Raw genomic sequence first — 27,020 nt, 5'->3', positions numbered from 1 at the left:
GAAGCAACAAAAGAACTTTAAAGGCAAGATTCTGTTCCCAGCAGTAGTGCTACCTTCACCTAATGCCGCCGTGTTTATAATTTCCAACTTTTTTTCAAGTGTTAAAGCGGTGCTCTGCTGCTTGGCTGATGACCCAGGAGTTGACATTGGATACATAGGAGGCATAGTTAAACATTTCAAGCACAAAATCACTGCACCATAGGTAAAAACTCAAAAGTTTTAGAGTGCAAGATCACACATACACACCTTGCCAAAACTAATGCGAGACTGGCGGGAGTGAGATTGTGAGGTGCATGCACTTGACTTGTATTGGCGGGAAAGCAGTGCTCCTCGCATAACTGTGAGTTTTGGACGCATATAAGGAAACACTGGTAGACATAGGTTCCTCGCATAACTGTGACTCCACATAGGCTGAAGACGCATATAATGAAGATAGGGCGTATTTCATTACAAGTTTGAGGAGATTTGGTATGTCACCAAAGACTCTTGCAAATTTCTATAAACGTTTGGTGGACAGCATTCTGACTGGTTAAATAACAGCCTCGTATGGTGGCTCCAATGCACAGGATCACCAGGGGCTTCAAAGGATTGTAGACTTAGCTAGCTCCATCACAGGCATAACCCTCCTCATTTAAGGATATTTTCAAGGGACGATGCCTCAATTAGGCAGCCTCCATCTAGGACCTGATTTCTTGTTGTTACCATTAGGGAAGAGATACCTGAGTCTGAGGACCCCCACTCAATGATTCAGGAATAGCTTCTCCCCATCCATCTTTAGATTTCTGGGTGCTCTATGAATTCATGAACACTACATAATTATTTTTTAACATTATTTATTTATTTTACTAATTTATAGTAATTTTATATTTTTGTACTGTACTACTGCCACAAAAATATCATATCATAGACAGTGATAATAAACTTAATTCTTTTTCTTTTATTCTATGTCTTAGTTAATAAAACTAAGTATTTCATCAGCTTACTTATCACCAGATGGTTAAAGAAAGGGTAAACCATTTTTTAAAAATCTTTTATATTGTTTGTTTATAGTTAACTTTGAACCAAGATAGTATGTAGAAAATCAAAAAAAAACTCTGCAGTTGCTGGAAGTCTTAAAAATACAGCAAATACTGGATTCACTCAACAGTTCAAGTTTTGTAGAAAGACAAATGACTAAAGAGTACAGGTTGAACACTCTTTGTCAAAAGTGAGAAAAGAGCAAAACAAGTTAGTTTTAAGCTGCAAAGAAGATGGGAAGCATTGCTAGGAAGCAAATAGGTAAGACCGGGTTGTTGTAGGGATGATTGGTAATGGTTTTGAGTTAAATGGATTAATAGGAGCACTTAGAAAGAAATTTTTTTAAAAAACAGCCTAGAAATGATCTCTTTTTAAGAGTAAGAATTTAGACAAAGTAATGTGAAAAGATGCAGAATGCAGGGCTGTAAGAAATGCTCAGCAGATCAGGCTTTGCTAATGGAGAGAGGAAGCACTGACTCAGTCAATAACTCAGATGGATGATGGCTGACATAGTTGTGTCAATCCACAACTTTTTACCCTTTCGTATAAAGAATCTATTCATTCTGCCTTAAACATATTCAAAAACTGTACTCCACCAAGTTTTGAGAACGTTCTGAAGATTTGTAACCCTCAGAGAAACAATTTTACTTAATTCTGTTCTGAAAGGGCCTCCCTTTATTTTGAAACAGAGACCCTTGGTCTCGATTCTCCTAGAAGAAGAAAATCTGTCTTTGTATCTGTCCTGAAAACATTCCTCAAAATATTTATGCTTCTTCCGACACTTCAGTAGTTACACTGTAGTCTATTCAACCTTTTCTCAGACAATACCCATTCCAGGTATTCCTTCTCTAATATGTTTCAAGCTCATTAGTTAACATTTATAATCATGATACTATTTATGAAAGATAAACCTTTGTTTAGTAGGAACACATTTCAGTTGATATCTACCTTTTCCTTGTTTTACACAAAGCACTTTTGGCCTGCAGAAAGACAAAAATAAATGTTATCACTGTAACCTTGGAAATTATTGTAATGTAACTTTACAGAACAATTTTCTTTTAATGTTTCAAAGATAAATTTCTTAGTTTTTCATCTGGTATTTTATATCTGTACCTCAGTGATCTTCCAGAATTGTACAAAAGCCCATGGTATTGTAGTGGTTAGCACAACATTTTACAGTACCAGTGACATGGGTTCAATTTCCGCACTGCCTGTAAGGAGTTCTCCCTGTGACTGTATATGTTGCCTCCGGGTGCTCCAATTTCCTTTCACAGGTCAAAGACGTACCCGTTGGTAGGTGAATTGGTCATTGTAAATTGTCCCGTGGTTAGACTAGGGTTAAATCAGGGATTGATGGGTGGTGCAGTTTGAAGAGCCTGAAGGAACCATTCCACGCTGTATCTCAATAAATAAATAATTTTCAAATGCCAAATAAGATTTTATTCTTCTCAGTGTAATGTCTCACTGAGTAGTAGATCACAATTGACATACCATAACAGTTAATTTACTTTTGTATATGATTATCTCTGCTTCTACTAAGTCTACCAAGCTTACTTTAAATAAATGTACTGCACACTGCATGTTTGTTGGACAAGCCTATATTCTCAAACATATGTTTCAAAAATTAGAATATAGAATAAAGAGTGTCACCAAAATGTATTTGTATCAATGTAAACAGATTCAACCACCATTGGAATATTTTGTTAAATATTGTGGTATCTTTGTATAAATGTCTTTGTCATATTACATTCATTCATTCTGTTAGGAGCTCATTGAAACATGTGAAGATTTGAAAAGCCTGGATAGAGTGACATGAAAATGTTGTTTTCAATACTGGGAAAGTTTTGGACCAGATGGCACAGCCTCAAAATAGAAGGATATGCCTTTAAAACACAGATGAGGAGAAATTCCTTTAGCTGGAGGGTGGTGAATCTGTAGAAATCATTTCCACAGACGGCTGTGGAAGCCGGGTGATTTTGTGTATTTAAAGCAGAAATAGATAGGTTTTTGATTTTGTCTGGTTATCAAAGATTACATGGAGAATGGAGTTGAGAGGGAAAATTAATCAGCCTTTCAAATGGTGGTGCAGACTTAATGGGGCAAATGGCCTAATTATGTTCCTATGTCTTATGGCTATCTTGATGGCTTTGATTGTTTAATGGAATGAGTTTGTAGTGCCACTATTGAAATTGAACATAGAGTACAATTGTACTAACTTACTTTCTGAACTCTTGTGCTCCACTGCCTAAAAGTAGAATTTCCTATAACTACGTATCTTGCTAACCAAAATTGTTTCCTGTGGTTGAATGTTCTGCCAAAGCTCACTGTCCAGTTCACGTCTGAAGGTTGGTAATTTCAGTGAGGTCTTACAACACAGCTGGTGATGAGGAGACTAATTTTCCCTGCAGTTGACCATTGTTTAGAAGGAAATGTTGACAGGAAAGCATTGGAGAGTTTTGCTGTGTGGGCAGTGTTTTGAAATATCATATGATTTTATGTTCATCTTTTACAGTGAGTGATAGCTGCTTCAGAAACCTTGCAGAAGATAGAAGTGGGATAAACCTGAAAGACTTGGTCCAAGATCCTTCATTGTAAGTATGATGTACCCAAAATCAACACACATTTATGTAAGAATTGTATCTTCTTCAAAATGAGTTTTGTTTATTGAAATATACTAGACATAACATAACTTATTCTGTTGAGTACTTTGTATGTAATTGTTAAGTTCTTATATTCAAAAATTGTAGAGACATAGCTTTAATTCCTTAAATCATTCTTTAATAAACTTTAGGAATGCTAACAATGAGTGGGAATGAAGGGCAATTAAGATATTTTATCTTTATATGAAATGTATGAAAAATGTTAGAGCCATTGGAAGTATATTTGAGTCTTAAATAACCTATTTGAATCTAAGTGGAAAAAAATGATGAATTGTAAGATGAAGGTTTCTTTGCAATTTCATTCTTACTGGTGTTTTTCATTTTACTCCATACTAGGTATACCAACTGCACTATTCTACTGTAAACCTTTGTGCAGTTTTTTAATTCTGCTCAGCAATACATCTTCTTATCTCAATGGATAGTCTGTGCAGGAGTCAGTGGCACCTCTCAAGGTTTTTTTCTGGAGCCATTCAGGCATTAGATTCAAAATTCAAAGTAAATCAAAGTAATTTTTTTATAGAAGTACATATATGTCACCATGTACAACCCTGAAACTCATTTTCTTGTGGGCATACTCAGCAAATCTAAAGAATAGCAACTATAACAAGATCAATGAAAGATCAACCAGAGTGCGGATGACAACTAACTGTGCAAATGCAAGTATAAATAAATATCAAGAACATGAGATAACAAGATAAAGAGTCATTAAAGTGAGATCATTGGTTGTGGGAACATCTCAATAGATGAATGTAGTTATTCCCTTTTGCTCAAAGCCTGATGGTTGTGGGGTAATAATTATTCTTATAATCAATGGTATGAGTCTTGAGGCTCTTGTACCTTTTACCTGATGACAGCAGCGAGAAAAGAGCGTGGCCTTGGGGTTGGGGATCTCTGATGATAGTTGTTGTTTTCCTATGACAGCGTTTCATATAGATGTGCTCAGTGGTTGGGAGAGCTTTACCCATGATGTTCTGGGATGAATCTACTACTTTTTATATGATTTTCCATTCAAAGGTATTGGTGTTTCTATACCAGGCCATGATGCAGCCAGTCAATACACTCTCCACCATACATCTGTGAAAGTTTGTCAAAGTTTTAGATGTCATGCAGAATCTCTGCAGTCTCCTAAGGAAGCAGAGGTGCTGCCATCTTTTGTCTCCCTTTTGTAATTTTAAAAGAACATATTCATGAGTTTTCAGTTGCATAATACATACTTTACTGTCTACTGTCCCACAGATGATTTGGGGTTTAATGCTGTCCAACTCACAGAAGACCAATCACGTAGTACAAAAGCATATTTTACTCCCTCCATGCAAAAACAGATGTGTACTCTTGTGAGCCTTTCAATTTATCTCTGCCTTGGTTTCAGAAAGCCAGTTGGATCAGACAGACCTAAAAACCACCTAAATATTGCAGTCTGAAGCCTGAGCTCTGAAAGGTCAATAACTACAGCCAGCTTCTAAAATCTTGTTTGAGCTACAGCATAATTGACCCTTCTGTGCTGAACCCTCTGGAAGAGAACCTCCCTTAGGAGCATGAGTAGGTAAGGGGGCAGTAAAAATAGAAAGTAAAGGCATTCACCAGCAGTATGTCAGCTGAGAAATAATTTTTATGCACTGTTCATCTAGTGGTCAATGACCTTGCAAAGTTAATTTCATGAGTATTAATGCTGATGTGTGTTCTTGTGTTATTATTTAATGGCCATAAAAACTGAAGCAGCATTGACTGGATGTATTGCTAAGAGTCAATTAGCTTAATATGATGAAGTATCAGCCTGAGATGCCGAATTGGTTTCTCTCTCTACGGATGCTGCCTGACCTGCTGAATGTTCCCTGTTGTTTTCATTGCAGAATCCATGAATTAAAATATTGTGGAATTAGCTTTAACCACTTTTTAATAAATGTTCTAAATGAATCTTTTAAAACTCAAATTGTGCATTCTGAGCCTGAATAGTAAATGCAATATACTAGGTTTTTTTTAGTTCTTTGGTCAACTATTTTAAAAATATTTCTTTTTCCCTCTGCACCTAGTTCTTTTTTGTATTCTTTTGTAAACAAGAGAGTGCATTTCAATAGTCTTGTCTTCACTTCTGTTTAGGTGTCACAAAATGTCAAGTTAATAACTTGTATCAAATAAAAACAGAGAGACTATCAAGGAACACAGAGTTGTTCCAATGAGAAGAAAAAAGGAACAATTTTAAGAAGCATACAGGAACTGTGGGAATGTATGTGCATGATCATTTGAAGGCTTTATGAAAGCTGCTTTTGAAAAAAATATTGTGTGGGAGCATAGAACAGCAACCAGGTTAACCTTTATAAAATAATGGTAAGGCCCCAGCTGGGGTCATTAATAGTGGGTGCTATGACTATGTGCTAAGAAGAATGTCAAGGCCTTGAAGATGTTGCAAAAGCAAAATTAGGACCAATGATATGGGACTTAAATAGATTGAGAAATTGGGAATACTGAATTTGTTAATACTTAAAGGACAGAAAACTAAGAGAATATTAATTAAATAAATCCATAGTCATGCATGTTTACTGCAAGTGTTAGGGTTGATATGCAGAAAACCCTAGTTTACGAAGATTATGGAACAAATTGTGAAACCAACTATTGCATTCTGGAACCTACAGGAAAATCAGCAGAGAAAGAAGACTCCGTGATAATTATAAAAGGAATATTAGTTCAGGGTTAAACTGTGCCAGGATATCAGGAAAAGTCAAGGAAGACACACTAATTACATAATTGCATGAAGCGTGAAGAACTGAATCCCTTGTGTCATGTAGTAACAATATATGCCTATTTGATGTTGGTTATTCTTGTGCATTGAAAAGAAAATTATGACAGTGCTTTCTTTTCAGATGAGCTAATTGAAAAATATATTTGAGTTATCGATTCATGCCCATCTCCAGAAAAAACAGGATCAGTTGTGAACTCTAGATTTATGCATTTATTTTGTTAGTATTAAGAAAAGTAAAATCAATCTATTGAAAATGGTGGTAATTGCCTTAAGATACTTTCAGATTTCAAAATGACAGCTTAAAACCACTGGTAATTGTTTTTGAGGTTTAAGTAGTCAGTTCTTCCCCTTCAACAAAGAATTTCAGCCTTGTGTTAAAGATATATGATATCTGATTTAAGATTTTAAAGACTGTTAATTTGTTCTAACGATGTAACAGATTTACAACTTCATTGCCTTGGCCACATATCCCCCCCAGTTGTAAGTCTTCACATCCCCTAGCATGCATTATTGAATGTAAGAAAAATGATCTTGTAGCGATGTGCTACACAAAGCGCTGAAATAACGACACGCAGTCGGTAAGTTGTTTCGAGACTAGTTTATTCAAACTTCGCAGCGCTGGCATTTAATCCCTAGCGCCCGCCCTCTCTGGGCGGAAATGACGTCAGAGGTGCATTACCAAAGTCTCCCCCCGCGCTGGCTATTTGTGAGCCGGTTTGCCTGCGCAGAAAGTGGGTCGCCACATAACCCCCCCCCCCCCCCCCAGAACCGGCGATACACCCCCCAATGTCCACAGTCTGGATCAGCCTCTGTTTGGGAGGTCTGCCTCTGCACCGCGGTGGGTGCCTGAACCTCGACCGGCTGCGCCAAGTCCACATGGGCTGTTTTGAGTCGGTCCACCATGAAAACCTCCTCTTTCCCCCCGATGTCCAGAACGTACGTGGACCCGTTGTTGTTGATCACCTTGAACGGCCCCTCGTACGGCTGCTGTAGCGATGCCCGGTGTCTGCCCCTTCGTAACAAACACAAACTTACAGTTCTGCAGGTCTTTGGGTACATGGGTTGGGGTCCATCCGTGCTGTGAAGTCGGTACGGAGGCCAGGTTGCCGAGCTTCTCGCGTAGTCTGTCCAGGACTGCTGCGGGTTCTTCCTCTTGCCCCCTTGGGGCTGGTATGAACTCACCTGGGACGGCCAGGGATGTACCGTACACCAACTCAGCCGACGAGGCGTGCAGATCCTCTTTGGGCGCTGTGCGAATTCCAAGCAGGACCCAGGGAAGCTCGTCCACCCAGTTAGGTCCTCTCAGGAGAACTAGTCCGTTCGACTGTGGGTGGTAGGCAGTAGTGTGGCGTAGCTGTGTTCCCAACAGGCTGGCCACAACCGACCACAGGTTGGAGGTGAACTGGGCACCTCTGTCAGAGGTAATGTGGGCTAGTACCCCGAAGCGTGCTACCCAGGTTGCAATCAGTGCTCGGGCGCAGGAATCGGCAGATGTGTCAGTGAGCGGGACCGCCTCTGGCCACCTCGTGATCTGGTCTACCATAGTTAGGAGGTACCGGGCTCCTCGGAACACTGGTAGGAGGCCCACGATATCCACATGAACGTGGTCGAACCTCCGGTGGGTGGGTTCGAACTGCTGCGGCGGTGCTTTATTGTGCCGCTGCAGCTTGGCTGTTTGGCACTACGTGCATGTTCTGGCCCATTCACTGACCTGCTTGCGAAGTCCGTGCCATGCGAGTTTGCTGGAGACCAGCCGGATGGTTGTCCTGATAGATGGGTGCGCCAAACCGTGTATGGAGTCGAAAACTCGCCACCTCCAGGCTGCCGGGACGACGCAGCGAGGTTGGCCGGTAGCCACGTCGCACAGGAGGGTCCTCTCACCTGGGCCTACGAGAAAGTCCTGCAGCTGCAAACCTGAGACTGCGGTCTTGTAGCTGGGCATCTCGTCGTCTGCCTGCTGCGCCTCCGCCAGTGTTGTATAGTCCACCCCCAGGGACAGGGCCTGGACAGCTGGTCTGGAGAGTGCGTCCGCCACGACGTTGTCCTTTCCCGAGACATGCTGGATGTCTGTAGTGTACTCGGAGATGTAGGACAGATGTCACTGCTGGCACCAGGGATCGGACACCTTCGTTAACGCGAAGGTCAACGGTTTGTGGTCCGTGAACGTGGTGAACGGCCTGCCTGCTAAGAAGTACCCGAAATGCCGGATTGCCAGATACAGTGTCAACAGCTCCCGGTCAAGAGCACTGTACTTGAGTTCGGGTGGTCGTAGGTGCTTGCTGAAGAACGCCAAGGGTTGCCAGCGCCCCTCGATGAGCTGCTCCAGCACCCCACCGACTGCTGTGTCGGATACGTCCACTGTGAGTGCGGTCGGAATGTCCATTCTGGGGTGCACCAGCATCGCAGCATCTGCTAAGGCTTCCTTGGCTTTAACGAAAGCGGCCGAGGCCTCCTCAGCTTTAATGAAAGCGGCCGCGGCCTCCTCGTCCCAAGTAATGTCCTTGCCTTTACCCGACATCAGGGTGTACAAAGGGCGCATGATACGGGCTACTGAGGGGAGGAAACGGTGGTAGAAGTTCACCATACGAACGAACTCCTGTAGGCCTTTGACCATGTTGGGCCGGGCAAAGTGGCGGATCGCGTCTACCTTGGCAGGCAGAGGTGTTGCCCCGTCTTTGGTAATCCTGTGGCCCAGGAAGTCGATGGTATCGAGACCGAACTGGCATTTGGCCGGGTTGATTGTGAGGCCGAAATCACTCAGGTGGGAGTAGAGCTGGCAGAGGTGGGACAGATGCTCCTGACGACTACTGCTGGCTATAAGGATGTCGTCCAAATAGATGAACGCAAAGTCCAGGTCGCGTCCCACTGCATCCATTAGCCGCTGAAATGTCTGTGCGGCATTCTTCAGGCCGAACGGCATTCGGAGGAACTCGAACAGGCCAAACGGGCTGATAAGTGCCGTTTTGGGGATGTCTTCAGGGTGCACCGGAATTTGATGGTATCCCCGGATGAGGTCTACTTTGGAAAATATTCTTGCCCCGTGCAGGTTTGCTGCAAAGTCCTGTATGTGCGGCATGGGGTGGCGGTCTGGAGTTGTAACCTCGTTCAGTCTGCGATCGCCGCATGGTCTGCAACCCCCAGCTGCTTTGGGCACCATGTGCAGTGGGGGGGCCCATGGGCTGTCGGACCTCCGTATGATCCCCAATTCCTCCATCCTCTTGAACTCCTCCTTCGCCATTTCCGGGGGGAGCCTTCGTGCACGGGCGTGGAGGGGTGGTCCCTTGGTCGGGATGTGGTGCTGAACCCTGTGTCTGGGCATGGCTGCCATGAACTGCGGTGCCAGAATCAATGGAAAGTCCGCCAGGATTCTGGTGAATTCATTGTCCGACAGCGTGATGGAGTCCAGGTGTGGGGCTGGCAACTTGGCTTCACCCAGGGAGAACGTCTGGAAAGTCTCGGCATGTACCAGTCTTTTCCCTTGCAAGTTGACCAGCAGGCTGTGAGCTCGCAAGAAGTCCGCCCCCAGGAGTGGTTGGGCCACGGTGGCCAGTGTGAAGTCCCACGTGAACCGGCTGGCGCCGAACTGCAGCTGCACTGTGCGGGTGCCGTAGATCCATATTGTGCTGCCGTTTGCGGCCCTCAGGGTGGGTCCTGGCTTCCTGTTGTGGGTGTCGTACCCCGTCAGGGGCAAGACGCTGATCTCCGCTCCGGTGTCGACCAAGAAGTGGCCTCCCGACTGTTTGTCCCAGACGTACAAGAGGCTGTCCTGGTGGCCAGCCGCCGTAGTCATTAGTGGCAGCTGGCCCTGGCCCTTGCAGGGCGGGCGACAACGGCGGGCTTTTGTGCTCCACCGCTGGTGGTAGAAACACCACTGTTCACTGGCCTCCTCACTCCTGCCTCTGTGTTGTGTGCGCCCCCCAGCCGGGCCTTGTCTGGTCCGCTGTTGGGCACGTGACCTGGTAATCTGACCGACGGACACCACGCTCTCCCTCTTGGCTTTCCACAGCACGTCTGCCCGGGCCACCACCCTCCGGGGGTCGCTGAAATCTGCATTGGCCAGCAGCAGATGTACGTCCTCGGGCAGTTGCTCTAGGAACACTTGCTCGAACATGAGGCAGGGCTTGTGTCCGTCAGCCAGGGCCAGCATCTCGTTCATCAATGCTGACAGCAGTCTGTCTCCCAGACCGTCCAGGTGAAGCAGGCGGGCACCCCGCTCACGCCGTGAGAGGCCAAAGGTCCCAATGAGCAGCGCCTTGAATGCTTCATATTTGCCGCCTTCCGAGGGCGACTGTATGAAATCCGCAACCTGGGCGGCCGTCTCCTGGTCAAGGGCGCTCACCACATGATAGTAACGTGTGGAATCAGAAGATATCTGCCGAATCTGGAACTGGGCTTCTGCTTGGTTAAACCACACGCGTGGTTGCAGTATCCAGAAAGTCGGCAGTTTCAGCGAAACTGCGTGAACAGATGAAGAGTCGGTCATCTTTTGTCCAAATCCCATTTGGACCGTCGGGGTCACCAATGTAGCGATGTGCTACACACAGCGCTGAAATAACGACACGCAGTCGGTAAGTCGTTTCGAGACTAATTTATTCAAATTTCGCGGCGCTGGCATTTAATCCCTAGCGCCCGCCCTCTACGGGCGGAAATGACATCAGAGGTGCATTACCAAAGTCTCCCCCGCGCGCTGGCTATTTGTGAGCCAGTTCGCCTGCGCAGAAAGTGGGTTGCCACAATCTCACAACTAACAGTGATTCTATTTGTTCATTCCATGTTCAAGGAATTCACTCAACTTCAGTACCTTAGAATGTTATTTCTTCTGTTCCATACAAAAATAAAAACCTTTGGTCTGTTGTAATTTCTTTATGCTTCATCACTTTCTTCATATGAAGAAGTAAGTGATTTTGGTATGTGGACCAATTTTACAATAAACTGAAGCATGTTTATTTTTCTGTTTGCTCAAAATTGCATAGCTTGGATTAACTACTTATTATTGCAGCATACTGAAGACTGTGGTGAATGCCTAGTTCATCAACTGTAACTTGGATGAAGAGTGAAACTACTGGTATAGCTACTGCCTCATAGGTCCAGCAACCTGGGTTCAATTCTTACCTCCAATATTCTTTGTACGTGCTCTTTGTAGCGACAGGCTTCCCATCGGCACTCCAGTTTCAACCCACATCCCAAAAACGTACATGTTAATTTATTAATGGTCATGATAAATTGCCTTAAGCGTGCGGATTGGACTCAACTTTTGACAATTTATGTAATTGACTTGATGAAGGCAACATACGGAGGCTAGGAAAGGACAGAAAAATGAAAGTGCAAAATCTGACTAATGGAGTATAATGTGTGAAAAAGTGAAATTAACCATTTTAGCAGAAAAATTAAAACATATTATTTAACTCTATGTTGAGAGCTTTGACTGCAGAGGGTGACTATGTAACCAAATTGCAAAATCCTAGTAATTGAAAAGAAGTAATATTCTGTTACTGTGCAACAAATAATTTGCTGGAGAAACTCAGTGGCTCCAGCAGTATCTTTTGGAGGAAAGGAATTGCTCATAAACACAGCTTGAAATCACTGGAGATTTATATAGTCAACCCTTACCCTTGAACAAGGAATTTCAGCCTAAAGATTTATGATATCTGATTTAAAATTTTTTTAAACTGTTAATTTGTTCTAACAGTGAAACAGATTTACAACTTTATCGCCTTTGCCTCATTCCCCCACCCCAGTTGTAAGCCTTCATCATTATCTAATGTAAGAAAGATGATCGCAGAATAGTTATTCTAATTGTTCATTTCCTATGTTCAAGTAGCTCACTTGAAGGTTTAGTCCCTTCAAAGGTTTTTTCTTCTGTTCCATACAAGAATAAAATCCCTTGGTCTGCTGTAGTTTCTTAATGTTTGGGCTGAAACCTGCATTAGGATCAGTAAATTTTTGCTCCAGATTCCAGCACCTGCAGTCTTTTGTATTTCCAGAATGTACTTGTCTAATGACAGAAAAATTGACTACAAGTAGGGGAATTTTTGCTCTAGTTGTACAGGACAATTGTAAGGCCATATTTGGAGCACTGTGATCAGCAGCCTTTCTCAACCTTTTTGCCCTGGAGATATTTTCAGATCTCAGGGAACCCCTGAATAAAAATTATTATATCTAGAGCTTATATATTAGCATGATCAGTAAGTTGCAGGTATAATAATCCCAAAATAATTGTCAGTGCTGTTTTGCATAGAGGATGAATTTTTAGCCAGTGTTTCTTAGAAAAAGAAGTTGAGCCTTTCTTGCAATTATTTTCCTTTTCTTTCATAAATTTTAAAAACTCATAAGGCAAACATAATAAACTTTCTGGTTCATAAGATGAAAAATGTCTGTTAAGTAGGCCATTTTCTGAAGCCTTTCTTCATCTTCAAAGCACTTAGCAAAATCTGGCATACTATTTTCTTGAATACTCCTGCAATTTACCTTTCAGCTCAATCTCCTCATTGAGAACGCTTCCTCTGCTAAACCATCAGATTTCTATAGGTAGCAGGAGATTGCTGTGCACTTTGTCCAGGTGTTCATCACAGTTTTTTAACATTCTCTAGTGATCTGGTCTTAAAGCTACTAAATAACTGGCTTCCTGAGTCTTTTTACTGACTGTGACTTTATTTTCAAAAGCTTTAATCTGTTTGTTTTGAGATTCCAATAGTGGTTTAAAATAATCAGCACTTTTACGTGTCATATGGCTGTGATTTGTGGTTAAGCATCTTTTCAATTTTGCTGGGGCCATTGCTACATTTGTAAGTTTTTTGCCACAGACTGGGTACAATGGAACAGGACAACGTGGATCACCAGTCCATGTAAAGCCCATTGATAAGTAGCTTTCATTGTAAAGATATGGTACTGGCTGATTACTTTAGTCCCACCCACTACATTTGTCTTCAGGACCCAGAAGAGGCTGGTGGACTTCTGGGGCAACAGGAGGCATTGAGTCTCTACTGGGGTCCTGATATTTCGTGGAGGGTGGTCAATCATTGGTGTGTGCACCCAGCTGTTAGCTCCCCACCTCAGGGCCCTCCGAGATTGCATGCGGTGGCAACACACTTGCTCCACCGGGGACATGGCCTGTAGTAGGCCATGCGACTTCCAATGGATAGCATCAACCGCGCTTTTACTGAAATTTGGTGAGGCTATGGAGTCTAGTCTCACCCAGACTGCATGCTTCTGCATTGGTGGGGGACGATGCTCTATCTGCGAGGGGGACTGCTCCCCATCCTATCTCGGTGGGTGTTGAGGGGCTTGGGGAATTGGAGGGGTTCTGGCCTCACCACCACCTGGTTGGTCGGAATTGCCTGTCAGACCCAGGCCTCAGGATACCATGCAGGAGAGGGCCCCGCATGATATGAGCGGTATCACAAGGATGCCAACCATGCCCTTCTGTGACGCCCCAAAATGTTTCTTGTATAGTGTGCTCTTCTTGTCTTCATCTGCTGATGAGACTCATCTTGGCGATCTGTTTTACTGTCTGGCAGCGGAGGAGGTCCCCAGTGGAAACTCTTTGTGCAGGGGTCTTTCCCCTGTACACTGGGGACCTGGATTGGAAGGTGTTGCACAGGGCAGTACCGTGTGATAGGCCTTTAGGCAGGTTCACTGACAGCCCTCCACCTGTCTACTCTGTGGCTGGGAGGAGTCAGTGTACCACATTTATATGGAGTGTGAGAAGTTACAGCTGCTGTTTGAATATCTGAAGGGGCTTCTGCTCAGGTTCTAGTTGTATCTCAGCCACGTACTCCTTATACATGGGCACCCAATATGGAAGGGAGTGTATCAGGAGGAGGATCTACTGGTGGGCTTGCTCCTGGGCCTGGCCAAGATGGCAATTCATGGGTCGAGGCAGTGGAAATTGAGCACTCTGCCAGGGCTGACTGCCTGTCCCTCTTTCGAGGATATGTTCATGCCTGGCTGTCCTTGGAGAGGGAGCATGCAGTCACAGTGGGTGCATTAGGGAATTTCCAGGAGCAGTGGGGCCCCCCAGGGAATTGTCTGTTTTATAGTCATATTTTAATTTGAATTTATTCACTGTCTTGTAAATACTTACTGTTAGTACATTGTGTAATTGTTGTGTAAGTAAACTTTTATAGCTTTGTAAAAAAAAAGACTTCTTTTGTGTCCGTTGTTTCACTGGTGTAGTGAAATGACTCCGAAAAATATAATTCTTCATCATGGACCTAATCAGAATTGTCTGTAGTCCTAGGCCTAGAATTCTCCTCTTGCATCTCACATTTCCTCTTTAAAAATTGCCAGACAGGACCGTCTTTGGAATGAAAATTTCCCTCCCAATTTACTATTATGCAAGTAGTTTGTTCTCTCCCATAAGTCAGTCATCAGCGCCTAAGTTGAAGTTGGAGGAGGTAATTCAGGAGGGAGAGGCTGACATCACAGCCCAAGTTGGGTGAGTTCATTCAATGCTCATAAAACACACGTCATACTCTTCATCAGCCTAGAATCCTCCCCTCTATGAAATACAGCACGCACCAATGACCAGCTTACCACCCTCTCCTCTGTGCAATACAACGCTCACCAGTTATCCCCAATCTTGCGTCAAAATCTGAGAATGAACACGAACGTACTGCACGCTGTCATACAGGGCTGAGAGACCTCTAACGAGGTTGTTAATGGGTCTGCTCGGTCGCTGCCCACCATTGCGAGAACTAGCATTGCTGTTGCGTGAAGTTCAAAGAGTGATGTTTATGTTTTTTAATCATGATCTCTCACAGAACCCCTAGTGATCTCTCACGGAACTCTAGTTGAGAAACCCTAGTGTACAGTAATGGTCTTATTTAAAGAAAGATGTAAATACATTGGAAGTAGTTGGGAAACTGTTTGCTGGGCTGATATATGGAATTGGGGAGGAATTGGCAATGGTTGTTTTTTTTTAAGAGGATGGGATAGAGCTTGTATCAGGGACCATGAGAGTTTTGAAGAATGAGAAAGGATGATTATTATATTCTCAATATTGCTTGCTTGCTTATCTATTTATTTATTTAAATATTATGATTATTTCTTTTCCTTTGTACTTGCACGATTTGTTGTCTTTTGCTCATTGATTGTCTTTTTGGATGTGGTCTTTCATTGATACTATGAATGCTTCAAGAAAGTGAATCTCAGGGCTGTATACAGTGATGTACATGTACTTTGATAATAAATTTACTTTGAACTTTTGAACTTTAAACTTTGATTAGGGTAAAATCCTGGAAAGTCTGGAAATAGTGAAAGTGGACAACAATTTCCGCTTGTGGACCAATATAGAATCAGAAATCACTGTTTTAAGATAAGGGATTTATTAGTTATCATATGTTCTTTCAAACATACGATAAAATGCATTGTTTGCGTTAACAACCATCACATCCCAATGATGTGCTGGGGTAGCCCGCAAGTGTTGCCACACTTATTGGCGCCAACATAGCACGCCCACAGTGCTCTACAGTACAACGCAGAACACAATAATAACAGAATATAAGAAGTAACTGAACAACAACAGCAAAACAAGCCTCATTCCTCTCTCCCATGCACACACAATACTCCCAACTCCAGGATCAGCCATCTTCAGCCTCCAACGGATTTGTAGATTCAAAGACACTGGGCTGCAACTTCCCCAATGGATTTGCAGAGACTCATAGACACAGGCTTTTGCAGGCTTTGAGACGTCCATCAGATGTTTGGGCTTCGATCTTCAGTATTGATCTCGGTATAAGTAAGGTTCCTGGATGAGGACCATGAACTCCAGACTCCGCAGTGACAGGACGTGAATGACGAGGCCCTGAACTCTAGTTTCACCAATTTGCATACCAAGCGGATCACCAACCTTCATGCTCCCTGTCTTCCAAGGACCTCAAATACAGCTTGATATGTATCCTGACTGCTTTGAGTGGTTGCGGGGAGAAAGCTACAGTTACTTTCAACTTCCTAACTTCAGAATCATTCCAGGCTGCTACCATCTGATCTCTGCTCTGTCTCACAGTTTTCTGTTCCCTGCTGCATTTGCAACATTGCATAAAATCTGTACTTAGGGAAGTGTGCCTTAAGAAACTTTTTCCTTCAGACTACAGGAAAAGGCAGAGCAGGCACAGGAGTTTGCTATCATTATAGTGTTCCCAAAATACAAATGTTTGGAGTCTGCAGTCACGTCTGTATTGTCCTTTAAGAGCTGAGTACAGAGACTACATCCATGGCAATTTATATGCCAGCAATTGTTTCCTCTCAGTGAAATGCAATTTCCCCTCTCAATGAAAGAATTTAATCATTATGAACAACTGTGGCTAAGATGACACAACTGAAAAGTCAAAACCAACATAAAAACCAAAGAGAGGGCATATAATAAAGCAAAAATTAGTGAGAAGTTAGAGGATTGGCCAGCTTTCAAATACCAATGGAAGGCAACTAAAAAGTTATTAAGAAGGTAAAGATGGAATACAAAAATAAGCTAGACAATGATATTAAAGAGGATACTAAATTATTTTTCAGATACATAAAGTGTAAAAGAGAGGCAAGAGGGGATATTGGACCACTGGAAAACAATGCTGGAGAGGTAGTAGTAAAGGGGAACAATAAAATGGCAGACAAACTGAATAAGTATTTTGCATCAGTCTTCACTGTAGAATACACTACCAGTATGGTGTAATTTCCAGCTGTAAGCGGGCATATAATGTGTGAAGTTACCATAGCTAGAGAGAAGGTTCTTGAGAAACTGAAAGGTCTGAAGTTAGATAAGTCACCTGGATCAGATGGTGTCTGAAAGACATGGCTGAAGAGATCGTGGAGGCATTAATAATTAACTTTCTAGAATCACTAGATTCTGGAATGGTTGCATAAGACTGGAAGATTGAAAATGTCACTCCACTTTTCAAGAAGGGAGAGAGGCAGAAGAAAGAAAACTATAGGCCAGTTGGTCTGACCTCAGTGGTTGGGAAGATGTTGGAGTTGATTATCAAGCTCTCAGGATACTTGGATGACAGATCTGTTGGAATTCTTTGAAGAATTAACAAGCAGTATAGATAAAGGAGAATCAGTTGACGTGTACTTGGATTTTCAGAAGGCCTTTGACAAGGTGCCACACATGAGGCTACGAGCCCATGGTATTACAGGAAGGATTCTAGCATGGATAAAGCTTTTGCTGCTTAGCCAGAGGCAAAGAATGGGAATAAAGGGAGCCTTTTCTGACTGGCTGCCAGTGACTAGTGATGTTCCAGTGGGGTCTGTGTTAGAACCGATTCTGTTTTTTGTTTTACGTCAGTGATTTGCGTGATGGAATTGATGGCTTTGTTGCAAAATTTGCAGATGGAGGGGTAGTTAATTTTGAGGAAGCAGAGAGGTTACAGAAGGACTTGGAGAAATTAGGAGAATGAGCAATGAAATGGCAGATGGAATGCATATTGGAAAGTGTATGGTCATGCACTTTGATTGAAGAAATGAAAGTGTTGACTATTTTCTGAACGGAAATAAAATACAAAAAAACTGAGGGGCTTGGGAGGTTTTGGGCAGGATTCCCTGGAGGTTAATTTGCTGATTGAGTCTGTGGTGAGGAAGGCAAATGCAATGTTAGCCTTCATTTCAAGAGGTCTAGAATATAAAAGCAAGGATGTAATGTCAAAACTTTATAAAGCACTGGTGAGGCCTCACTTGGAGTATTGTGACTGGGTTTGAGCACCTTATCTTAGAAAGGGTGTGCTGAAACTGGAGAGGATTCAAAGGAGGTTCACGAAAATGATTTCAAGATTGAATGGCTTATCATATAAAGAGCGTTTGATGGCTCTGAGCCTGTATTCACTAGAATTCAGAAGAATGAGGGGATACCTCACTGAAACCTATCGAATAGTGAAAGGCATTGATAGAGTGGGTATGGAGAGGATGTTTCCTGTGGTGGGAGAGTCTAAGACCAGAGCGCACAGCCTTGGACTAGAGCACACAGACTCAGAATAGAGGGACGTCCTTTTAGAATGGAGATGAGAAATTTCTTTAGGCAGAGAGTGGTAAAACTGTAGAATTCTTTGCCATAGACAGTCGTGGAGGCCAAGTCTTTATGTATATTTAATGCAAAGGTTGATAGGTTCTTGATTGGTCAGGGCATGAAACGATATGGGGAGGAAGCAGGAGATTGGGGCTGAGAGGAAAATTGGATCAGCTATGATGAAATGGCAGAACAGACTTGATGGGCTGAATAGCTCAATTTCTGCTGGTATGCTTTACAGTCTTGTGATCCTAAAACTTTTCAAACAATGTGAGCATAATCTGCAATGTAGTTTAGTACATTAAAAGAGCATGAACTTTTTTTGGGATGGGTGGGGTTTAACTGTACCAATATGTTGTGCTGTAATCATTGTAATTTCTTCTAAATATGATTATGGAAGCATTATCTCACTGTTTGTATGGTGTCTTCTAATTAAAGTGATGTGGCTTTTCTATTTGTTCCCTGCTTTTCTCCATTTTGCGATAACGTAGATATTGGATCCATTCATATTGTTTCCTTCAGTGAGATAGAATCTTATATGCATGAAAACTAGAAGTTTTTTTGTGTAGTGTTTAAGTGTAGTGTTTAACACTGTGCTGATAATTCAACCAATTACTTCTATTTGAGTTTCATCATTGCAGTGATCATGTAATTGGAATACTTTGATTTTATTACATGAGCACTGCCTTTCCTTTGCATACTACACAGAAAATTGAATCACTTTATTCTGGATATAATTATTAATCTGTGGTCACTCCTTGAATAAACACATTTATTAATTCTGTGTTGGAATATATCTCCAATACAAAAGCATACTTTTGTAACCAGGCCAGAACTCATTTAGGACTGACCACCTTCCCCGCCTATCCCACCTGATCACCAGTCTGATTCTAGTTCCTATCCGCATTCCACATCTCTTGATCACATCATTCTCTTGATTATAAGCCCCTATTTCTGAGGTCACTGCTCAATATTAAGACAATTGGTCCCAGAGCTAAATGATTATGGATGTATTATGTTAATCTGTTTGTACACCAAAATAATATTGTTTTCCAGTCTTCAGCCCGGTTTCTTTTATGCAAGCAGTTTCAACCACACCTAGTTCAAATACAAACGTGCTAATGTCATAGTTGAATGGACATTTGTCAAGTGTAAGGATGTTATTCTATCTTGTTACTACTAAATGTACATCATACAAATATGTACACCTCTCCTTTTTCAAAGAAAGGGGCTTCCCTTCCTCCACCATCAATGTTGCCTTCAACCGCATCTCTTCCATTTCATGCACATCTGCTCTTACCCCATTCCTCTGCCACCCTACCAGGGATAGGGTTCCTCTTGTCCTCACCTATAAACCCACCAACCTCCGTGTCCATCACATAATTCTCTAAATCCTCTGTCATCTCCAATGGGATCACACCACCAAGCACATCTTTCTCTTCCCCCACTTTCTGCTTTCTGCAGGGATCGCTCCCTATGTGACTCCCTTGTCCATTCATTGCTTCCCACCCCTCCTGGCAATTATCCTTGCAAGCGGAACAAGTGCTACACCTGCCCCTACACCTCCACCTTCACTACCATTCAGGGCCCTAAACAATCCTTCCAAGTGAGGCAACACCTCACCTGTGAGTCTGTTGGGGTCATAAATTGTGTCCAGTGCTCCTGGTGTGGCCTCCTGTACATTGGTGAGACTCGGCGTAGATTGGGAGACCTCTTAGCTGAGCACCTACGTTTTGTCTGCCAGAAAAAATGGGATGTCCTGGTGGCCACCCATTTTAATTCTTCTTCCCATTCCCACTCTGATATGTCTATCCTTGGCTTCTTCTACTGGTGTGATGAGGCCTCGTTTAGGATGGAGGAACAACACATTATATTCCATCTGGTAGCTTCCAACCTGATGACATGAACATCTAGTTCTCAAACTTCCTGTAATGCCCCCAGCTCTCCCCCCCCCCCACCATTCCCCATTTCCCATTCCCTTTTCCCTCTCTTACCTTATCTCCTTGTCTACCCATTGCCTCCCTCTGGTGTTCCCTTCCCCCCCCCCCTTTTCTTTCTTCCTTGGTCTTATGTCTCTTAAAACAATCAGCTTCCCAGCTCTTTATTTCAGTCCCCCCCCCTCAGGTTTCACCTATCACCTTAAGTTTCTTTTAACACCCCCCCCCTTTTTAAATCTACACCTCAGCCTTTTTTCTCCAGTCCTGCTGAAGGGTCTCGGCCTGAAACATCGACTGTACTCTTTTCCATAGATGCTGCCTGGCCTGCTGAGTTCCTCCAGCAATTTGTGTGTGTTTCCAGCAAATATTGTCATTATTTGATGTTTGTTAAATTTTCACTGAAAATTTTCACTTTGTATTTCACGAAAAAGTAATCAATCATATTACATCAATGAAAATGCTTAATTTTCCTTTCATAATTTAGATATTACAGGTTTCCCCCACTATCTGAAGGTAGAACATTCCCATGAAACAGTTTGTAAGCCAAAATTCCGTAAAGCGAAGAAGCAATTACCATTAATTTATATGGGAAAAATTTTTGAGCATTCCCAGACCCAAAAAATAGCCTACCAAATCATTACCAAATAACACATAAAACCTAAAATAACACGAACATAGAGTAAAAGCAGGAATGATATGATAAATATACAGCCTATATAAAGTAGAAATATTGTATGCACGGTGTAGTTTCACTTATCAAAATCGGGAAGACAGCGAGCCAAAATTGATTTGGAGAAAAAAAATCAGCACATACACGCATGCGCGCACAACTGCCCACACGGCTTCATGGTCATGGTAGTCTTTCTTGGGGTAAACACATGTATAAAGCGGGCGTCTTTTTTTCGTAAAAGCGAAAATCCTCTTTGGTTAGCGAAATCAGGTACTAATGTAGGTCTTTTGTAACAGCAAGCGGTTGTAAAGCGAACGTTCGAAAAACGGGGGCCACCTGTACTACTATATGACAACTATCATTTATTGTTTCAGTACTTTATTGCTAGCTCCTGCAAATGATCATTGCAACACCTCATCTAAGTAAAAACTCTTAATTTGTATTTCAATTTGTGTTGATCCCTAATTATTGTCTAAATAGTTCTTTCATTGATATAAAAATTCACAATTGGCTTTGAAACCATTCTTCAAAAATGTCTGCAAATCTCCTGGTCAAGCAACTCTGCTGAAAGAAACTTATAGAATAATTGTTAAGAGAGACATCAGGTGGTTAGATGCAAAATGAGACAAGAGATAGAAAAGTATATAAATGCTATCTGTCTACATCCTGTGACAATGGTGACAATGTATTTTGCTGCTTTTAACTGAATTTCAACTTCTTTTAGAAATAGAAGGCTTAAGCGGATAGAAAATCTTACACTGAGGTTTGTGCTGTGTCAAAGTAGAAGTTCTTGTTAAAAATATATAGTATAATACTTCCATGCTGGAGTTAAGAGATTGAAGAAACTACATTTTCTTTTTGAATCTTGCTCCTTGTCTGACAAAAGCTGCAAAAGTCATTTACATGCATAATAGTTACTTTCCTTCTTTTACAAAATAGAAAGGTGGTATTAGATTGTAAACATCTGTGAAATTTGGGTGTATGATGGCTGAATGTAGAGTGTAGATTCGGCCAGTAATTAGAAAGATTAGTATTATTTCAAGGTGTAGCACCTGCTTACCCCCCACCCTTACCGATCAGGGTCACGTAGCCATGGAAGCAGGTGTTGATTGGTCGTATGAGCAGCTGGTGCATATACCAAGTCCTAGTTATGCAACCAATGACACCGGGCAGACAATCTCTCAAAGATATTGTTAATAGCTGGGGTCACCCGTCTTGTAAAGACACTGCCCAGAAGAAGGCAATGGCTACCCTCTTCCATAAAAAAATTTGCCAACAACAATTATGGTCATAGACAACGTGATTGCCCACATTATACAACATGGCACATAATGATAATGAGTCTTATTTCAAGAGACATAGAGTCTTGTTGCAAATGCACAGGGCTTTGATGAAGCCATGGCTAGAGTATTGCATATAGTATTGGTATGTATTTTTTAAAGGAAAGGATATATTTGGCTTGGTGAAATAATGTGTATAATGTGTATAGAAGCACAAGGCAGGAAAGAAAGTGTAATAAACATATTTTAATCCACGTTCTTTAAAACAGATTTAGGGTTATATCAAATTTTAATGGTAATTGTAAATTGGATGGTAAAGATTGATCTTCTGTACCTACAGTTGCAAGAAAAATTTTGTGAACCCTTTGCAATTACCTGGTTTTCTGCATTAATTACTCAAAATGTGGGCTGATCTTCATCTAAGTCACAATAATAGACAAACACAATCTGCTTAAACTGATAGCACACATACAATCGTACTACTTTTCATGTCCTTAGTGAACACGTTGTTTAAACATTCACAGTCCTGGCTGGAAAATGTGTGTGAACCCTTGTAGTTAATAACTGGTAGGACCTCCTGTAGCAGCAATAACCTCCACCAAACATTTCCTATAGCTGCTGATCAGACTTGCACAATGGCAAGGAGGAATTTCAAACCTTTCCTCAGCGTAAAACGGTTTCAGTTCATCAATATTTCTGGGATGCCTTGCATGAACAGTTCTCTTCAGGTCAAGCTACAGCATCTCAAATGGGGTTAAGGTCTGGACTATGACTTGGCCATTCCAAAACAGAACTGTTCTTTTTAAGCCATTCTGTTGTTGATCTACTCTTGTGTTTCTGATCATTGTCTTGTATGATCCAAGTTCTTCTAAGCTTCAGGTGATGGACCATTACCCTGATCTTCTTCTGTAAAATGTCTTGATACAATTTTGAATTCATTGTTCCTTCAGTGATTGCAAGCTGTCTAAGCCCTAAGGCAGTAAAGCAATCCCAAATCATGATGCTCCTTCTACCATGCTTAACAGTTGGGATGAGGTTTTGTTGTTAGTGCCCTTTTTCCTTTAAACATAGCAGTGTGCATTTCTGCCAAAAAGTTCCACTTTTGTTTCATCTGTCCACAGAACATTGTCCCAGAAGCATTGTAGAACATTCAAGTGGCCTTTTGCAAACTTGAGACATGCACCAATTTTTTTTTTTCTCTGCAGAACAGTGGTTTCCTCTGTGGTGTCCTTCCATTAACACCATTCTTGTTCAGTGTTTTTCTGATAGTGGACACATGAACATAATTTAGCAAGTTCTAGAGATTTCTGTAGGTCTTTTGGTGTTACCTTTGGGTTCTTTTTCACCTTCTTCAGCATTGAAAGTTGTGCTCTTGGTGTGATCTTTGCAGGACATCCACTCTGAAGGAAAGAAGCAACAGTACTGAATTTCCTCCATTTGTAGACAATTTCTCTTATTGTGGACTAATGAACACTCAGGTCTTTAAAGATGTTTTTGTAGCCTTTTCCAGCTTCATGCATCTCTACAATTCTTCTTCCAAGGTTCTCTGAAAGTTGTTTTGATTGAGGCATGGTGCACAATCTTTCTTGAGACGAGCAGGTTCTGTCAGTAACCTGACTTTGGGTGTCTTTTTTATAGGACAGGGCACAACTACAACCCACACCTCCAATCTCATCTCATTGATTGGAACACCTAACTCCAAATAGTTTTAGTAGAAGGCATTACCTCAGAGGTTCACATTTGTTGAACCTCGATTGTGATTGTTTAAATGGTGTACTTAGTATTGACAAGAAGAAGTATGACTGTGTGTTATTAGTTTAGGCAGATTGTGTTTGTTTATTACTGTGACTTAGATGAAGATCAGACCACATTTTATGAGTAATTAATGCAGAAAACCAGGGAATTGCAAAGGTTCACAAACTTTTTCTTAACAACCATATTTAGCCAATTACTTGCAAATTAAAATATGATGTATATTACACCTTGAAAGGTCAAATATAATAAGGAAGTATACAGTTGATGGCAGTGCTTTTGGGTGCATTGATGTACAGAAGGAACTTGGGGTGCAAATTCCTGCAAGTAGGATAGTAAAGGCACATGGCCTACTTGTCTTCATTAGTTGGGGCATAGAATATAAAAGTTTATTTATTGAGATACAGCACACAATAGGCCCTCCAGGCCGTGCTGCCCATAAAACCCTGATTTAATCTTAGCCTAATCATAGGACAATTTACAAATATCAATTAACCTACCAACCAGTAGGTCTTTAGACTGTAGGAGGACACCAGAGCACCTGGAGGAAACCCACACAGTCACAGGAAAAACGTACAAACACCTTACAGACAGTGGTGGGAATTGAACTCAGGTCACTGGTACTGTAAAGCACTGTGCTAACTACTATGCTATCATTGGCAAATTATGTCACCTTTGTTAGGCGACATTAGGAGTATTGTGTGCTGTTCTGACTGGTGCATATGGGAAGCTATGGGGAGAATTTGTTAAGAGATTCAGCAGATGTTGCTTAGATTGGAGAGTATTATCTATAAGGAGAGTTTGGACAAACTTGGATTGTTTTCTTTAGAGTTTCAGAAGATGAAAAGCAACCTGACATAAATCATGAGAAGTGTTGATAATTTTTTTCCAAATGTGGAAATGTCAGTAACTAGAGAGCATCGATTTAGAATCAGAGGGGGAATGTTTAAAGATTTATAAGGGATTTATTTTATACAGATGCAATGCCAAGGGAAGTGGGAGAAGCAGATATGACAGCAATGTTTAAGAGGCATTTAGACAGACATATGAGCAGGTAAGAAATGGAGGGAAATAGATGAGGTGCTGAAAGAAGGGATTAGTTTAAATTGGCATCATGATCGGTTCCTACATTGTGGGTTAATTGCCTGCTCCTGAACTGTACCGTTCTGTGTTCTATTAATGTCGAGCTAAAAAGTGAATATTGCATACTTTGAAGAATACCTGTCAATTGTTTAACATTCAGTGGAACACAGAATTGCAAAAATAACCATTTGGACCCAGGCTAAATCTAACTGAGGTAAAATTAAACCAGCATAGTTCACAAAGCATGCAGCAGTTATATGTTGTAAACCCCACCCCTTCTTATTGTCTGCTGATGCCAATGGATATGAAAATCAGGCTATTTGTAGTCAACATATGGTTAATCCATCAACAGCAATTGTGCAATGGATAAAACACAGGACAGTACAGCACAGGAATTGGCCTTACGACTGATGATGTTACATTGAACTAATAAAATTAGTAATTAAATGTTTAACTAAAATAATCCTTTCTGCCTACACAATGCCATGTCCTTCCAGTTCCTACATATTCATATGCCAGTCTATGAGCCTGTAGAAAGTCTCTATAGTATCTGTCTTAACCACCATCCCAGTAGCGCGTTCCAAGCTCCCATCACTTTATCTGTAAAAACAAATCTTGCCCTGCACATCTCCTTTAAACTTACCCACTCTCACCTTAAATGCATACCCTCCAGTATTAGACATTTGATCTAGGGATTATGCCTCTCCTACTCTTATAAACCTCTATCTAATCTCCCCTTGGCCTCTGCTGCTCGAGAGAAAGCAACCCAAGTTTGTCCTCCTGGGCCCTCAGAGGCTCCATCTTCCTCTCACCCCAACACTCCCCTGTCCACCGACACCACCAGCCTCCCTCCCCCCCTCTGATCCCATCTCTCATCCGTACCAGGTCTTTACCATTCCCTCCGACCTTCAACTCTCTGAGGCAGAACACTCTGTCCTCAGTAAGGGCCTCAGCTTTGTCCCCCTTCGCCCACGCCTCAGCGAGTTCCGCGTACGCCATGATGCTGAACTCTTCTTCCGCCGGCTCCGTCTCTGAGCTTATTTCTTTGGCAAGGACTCGCCTACCCCTACCAATGACCCCTTCTCCCATCTTCAACCTTCCTCTTCTTCATGGACACCCCGCTCTGGTCTTCTGCCTGCTCTGGATCTCTTTATTGCTAATTGGCGACGGGACATCAACCGTCTCGACTTCACCACACCCTGTTCCAATTCCAACCTAACTCCTTCCGAACGCACTGCTCTCCGCTCCCTCCGCACCAATCCCAACCTCACTATAAAACCTGCTGATGAGGGGGGAGCTGTTGTCTGGCGTACTGACCTCTACCGGGCCGAGGCACAGCAACAATTCTCTGATACCTCCTCTTATTTACCCCTTGATCATGACCCCACTAAGGAGCACCAGGCCACTGTCTCCTATACCATCACCAACCTTATCAGCTCTGGGGATCTCCCATCCACTGCCAGCAACCTCACAGTTCTTACACCCCGCACTTCTCGTTTCTACCTCCTACTGAAGATCCACAAACCTGCCTGTCCAGGTAGACCTATTGTCTCAGCTTGCTCCTACCCCACCGAACTCATTTCTGCATACCTTGACACTGTCTTATCCCCCCTTGTTCAATCTCTTCCCACCTATGTTCGTGACAATTCTCACGCTTTGAATTTTTTCAATGATTTTAAGTTCCCTGGCCCCCACCGCCTTATTTTCACCATGTCCAATCCCTATATACCTCCATCCCCCACCGGGACGGTCTCAAAGCTCTGCGCTTCTTTTTGGATTCCAGACCTAGCCAATTCCCCTCTACCACCACTCTCCTCCGTCTAGCGGAATTAGTTCTTACTCTCAATAATTTCTCCTTTGGCTCCTCCCACTTCCTCCAAACCAAGGGTGTA

At 42.3% G+C, this 27,020-nt stretch overlaps 1 protein-coding gene across 20 annotated transcripts in view; it reads left to right on the top strand.

The window, feature by feature from the left end:
• LOC140725128 (gephyrin) overlaps positions 1–27,020 on the top strand; it is a 598,333-nt gene that overhangs the window by 213,376 nt on the left and 357,937 nt on the right. For all 20 annotated transcript variants that reach the window (XM_073040176.1, XM_073040167.1, XM_073040183.1 and 17 more), the window contains exon 2: positions 3,530–3,608. In XM_073040176.1, the coding sequence (XP_072896277.1) occupies positions 3,530–3,608 (79 nt within the window). The remainder of the gene's footprint in view (positions 1–3,529; positions 3,609–27,020) is intronic.

The sequence above is a fragment of the Hemitrygon akajei genome, chromosome 3 (genome assembly GCF_048418815.1).
Source record: "Hemitrygon akajei chromosome 3, sHemAka1.3, whole genome shotgun sequence".
Lineage (NCBI taxonomy): Eukaryota > Metazoa > Chordata > Chondrichthyes > Myliobatiformes > Dasyatidae > Hemitrygon > Hemitrygon akajei.
The sequence above is the reverse complement of the archived record's forward strand: the minus strand, read 5'-3'. Positions and strand labels throughout refer to the sequence as shown.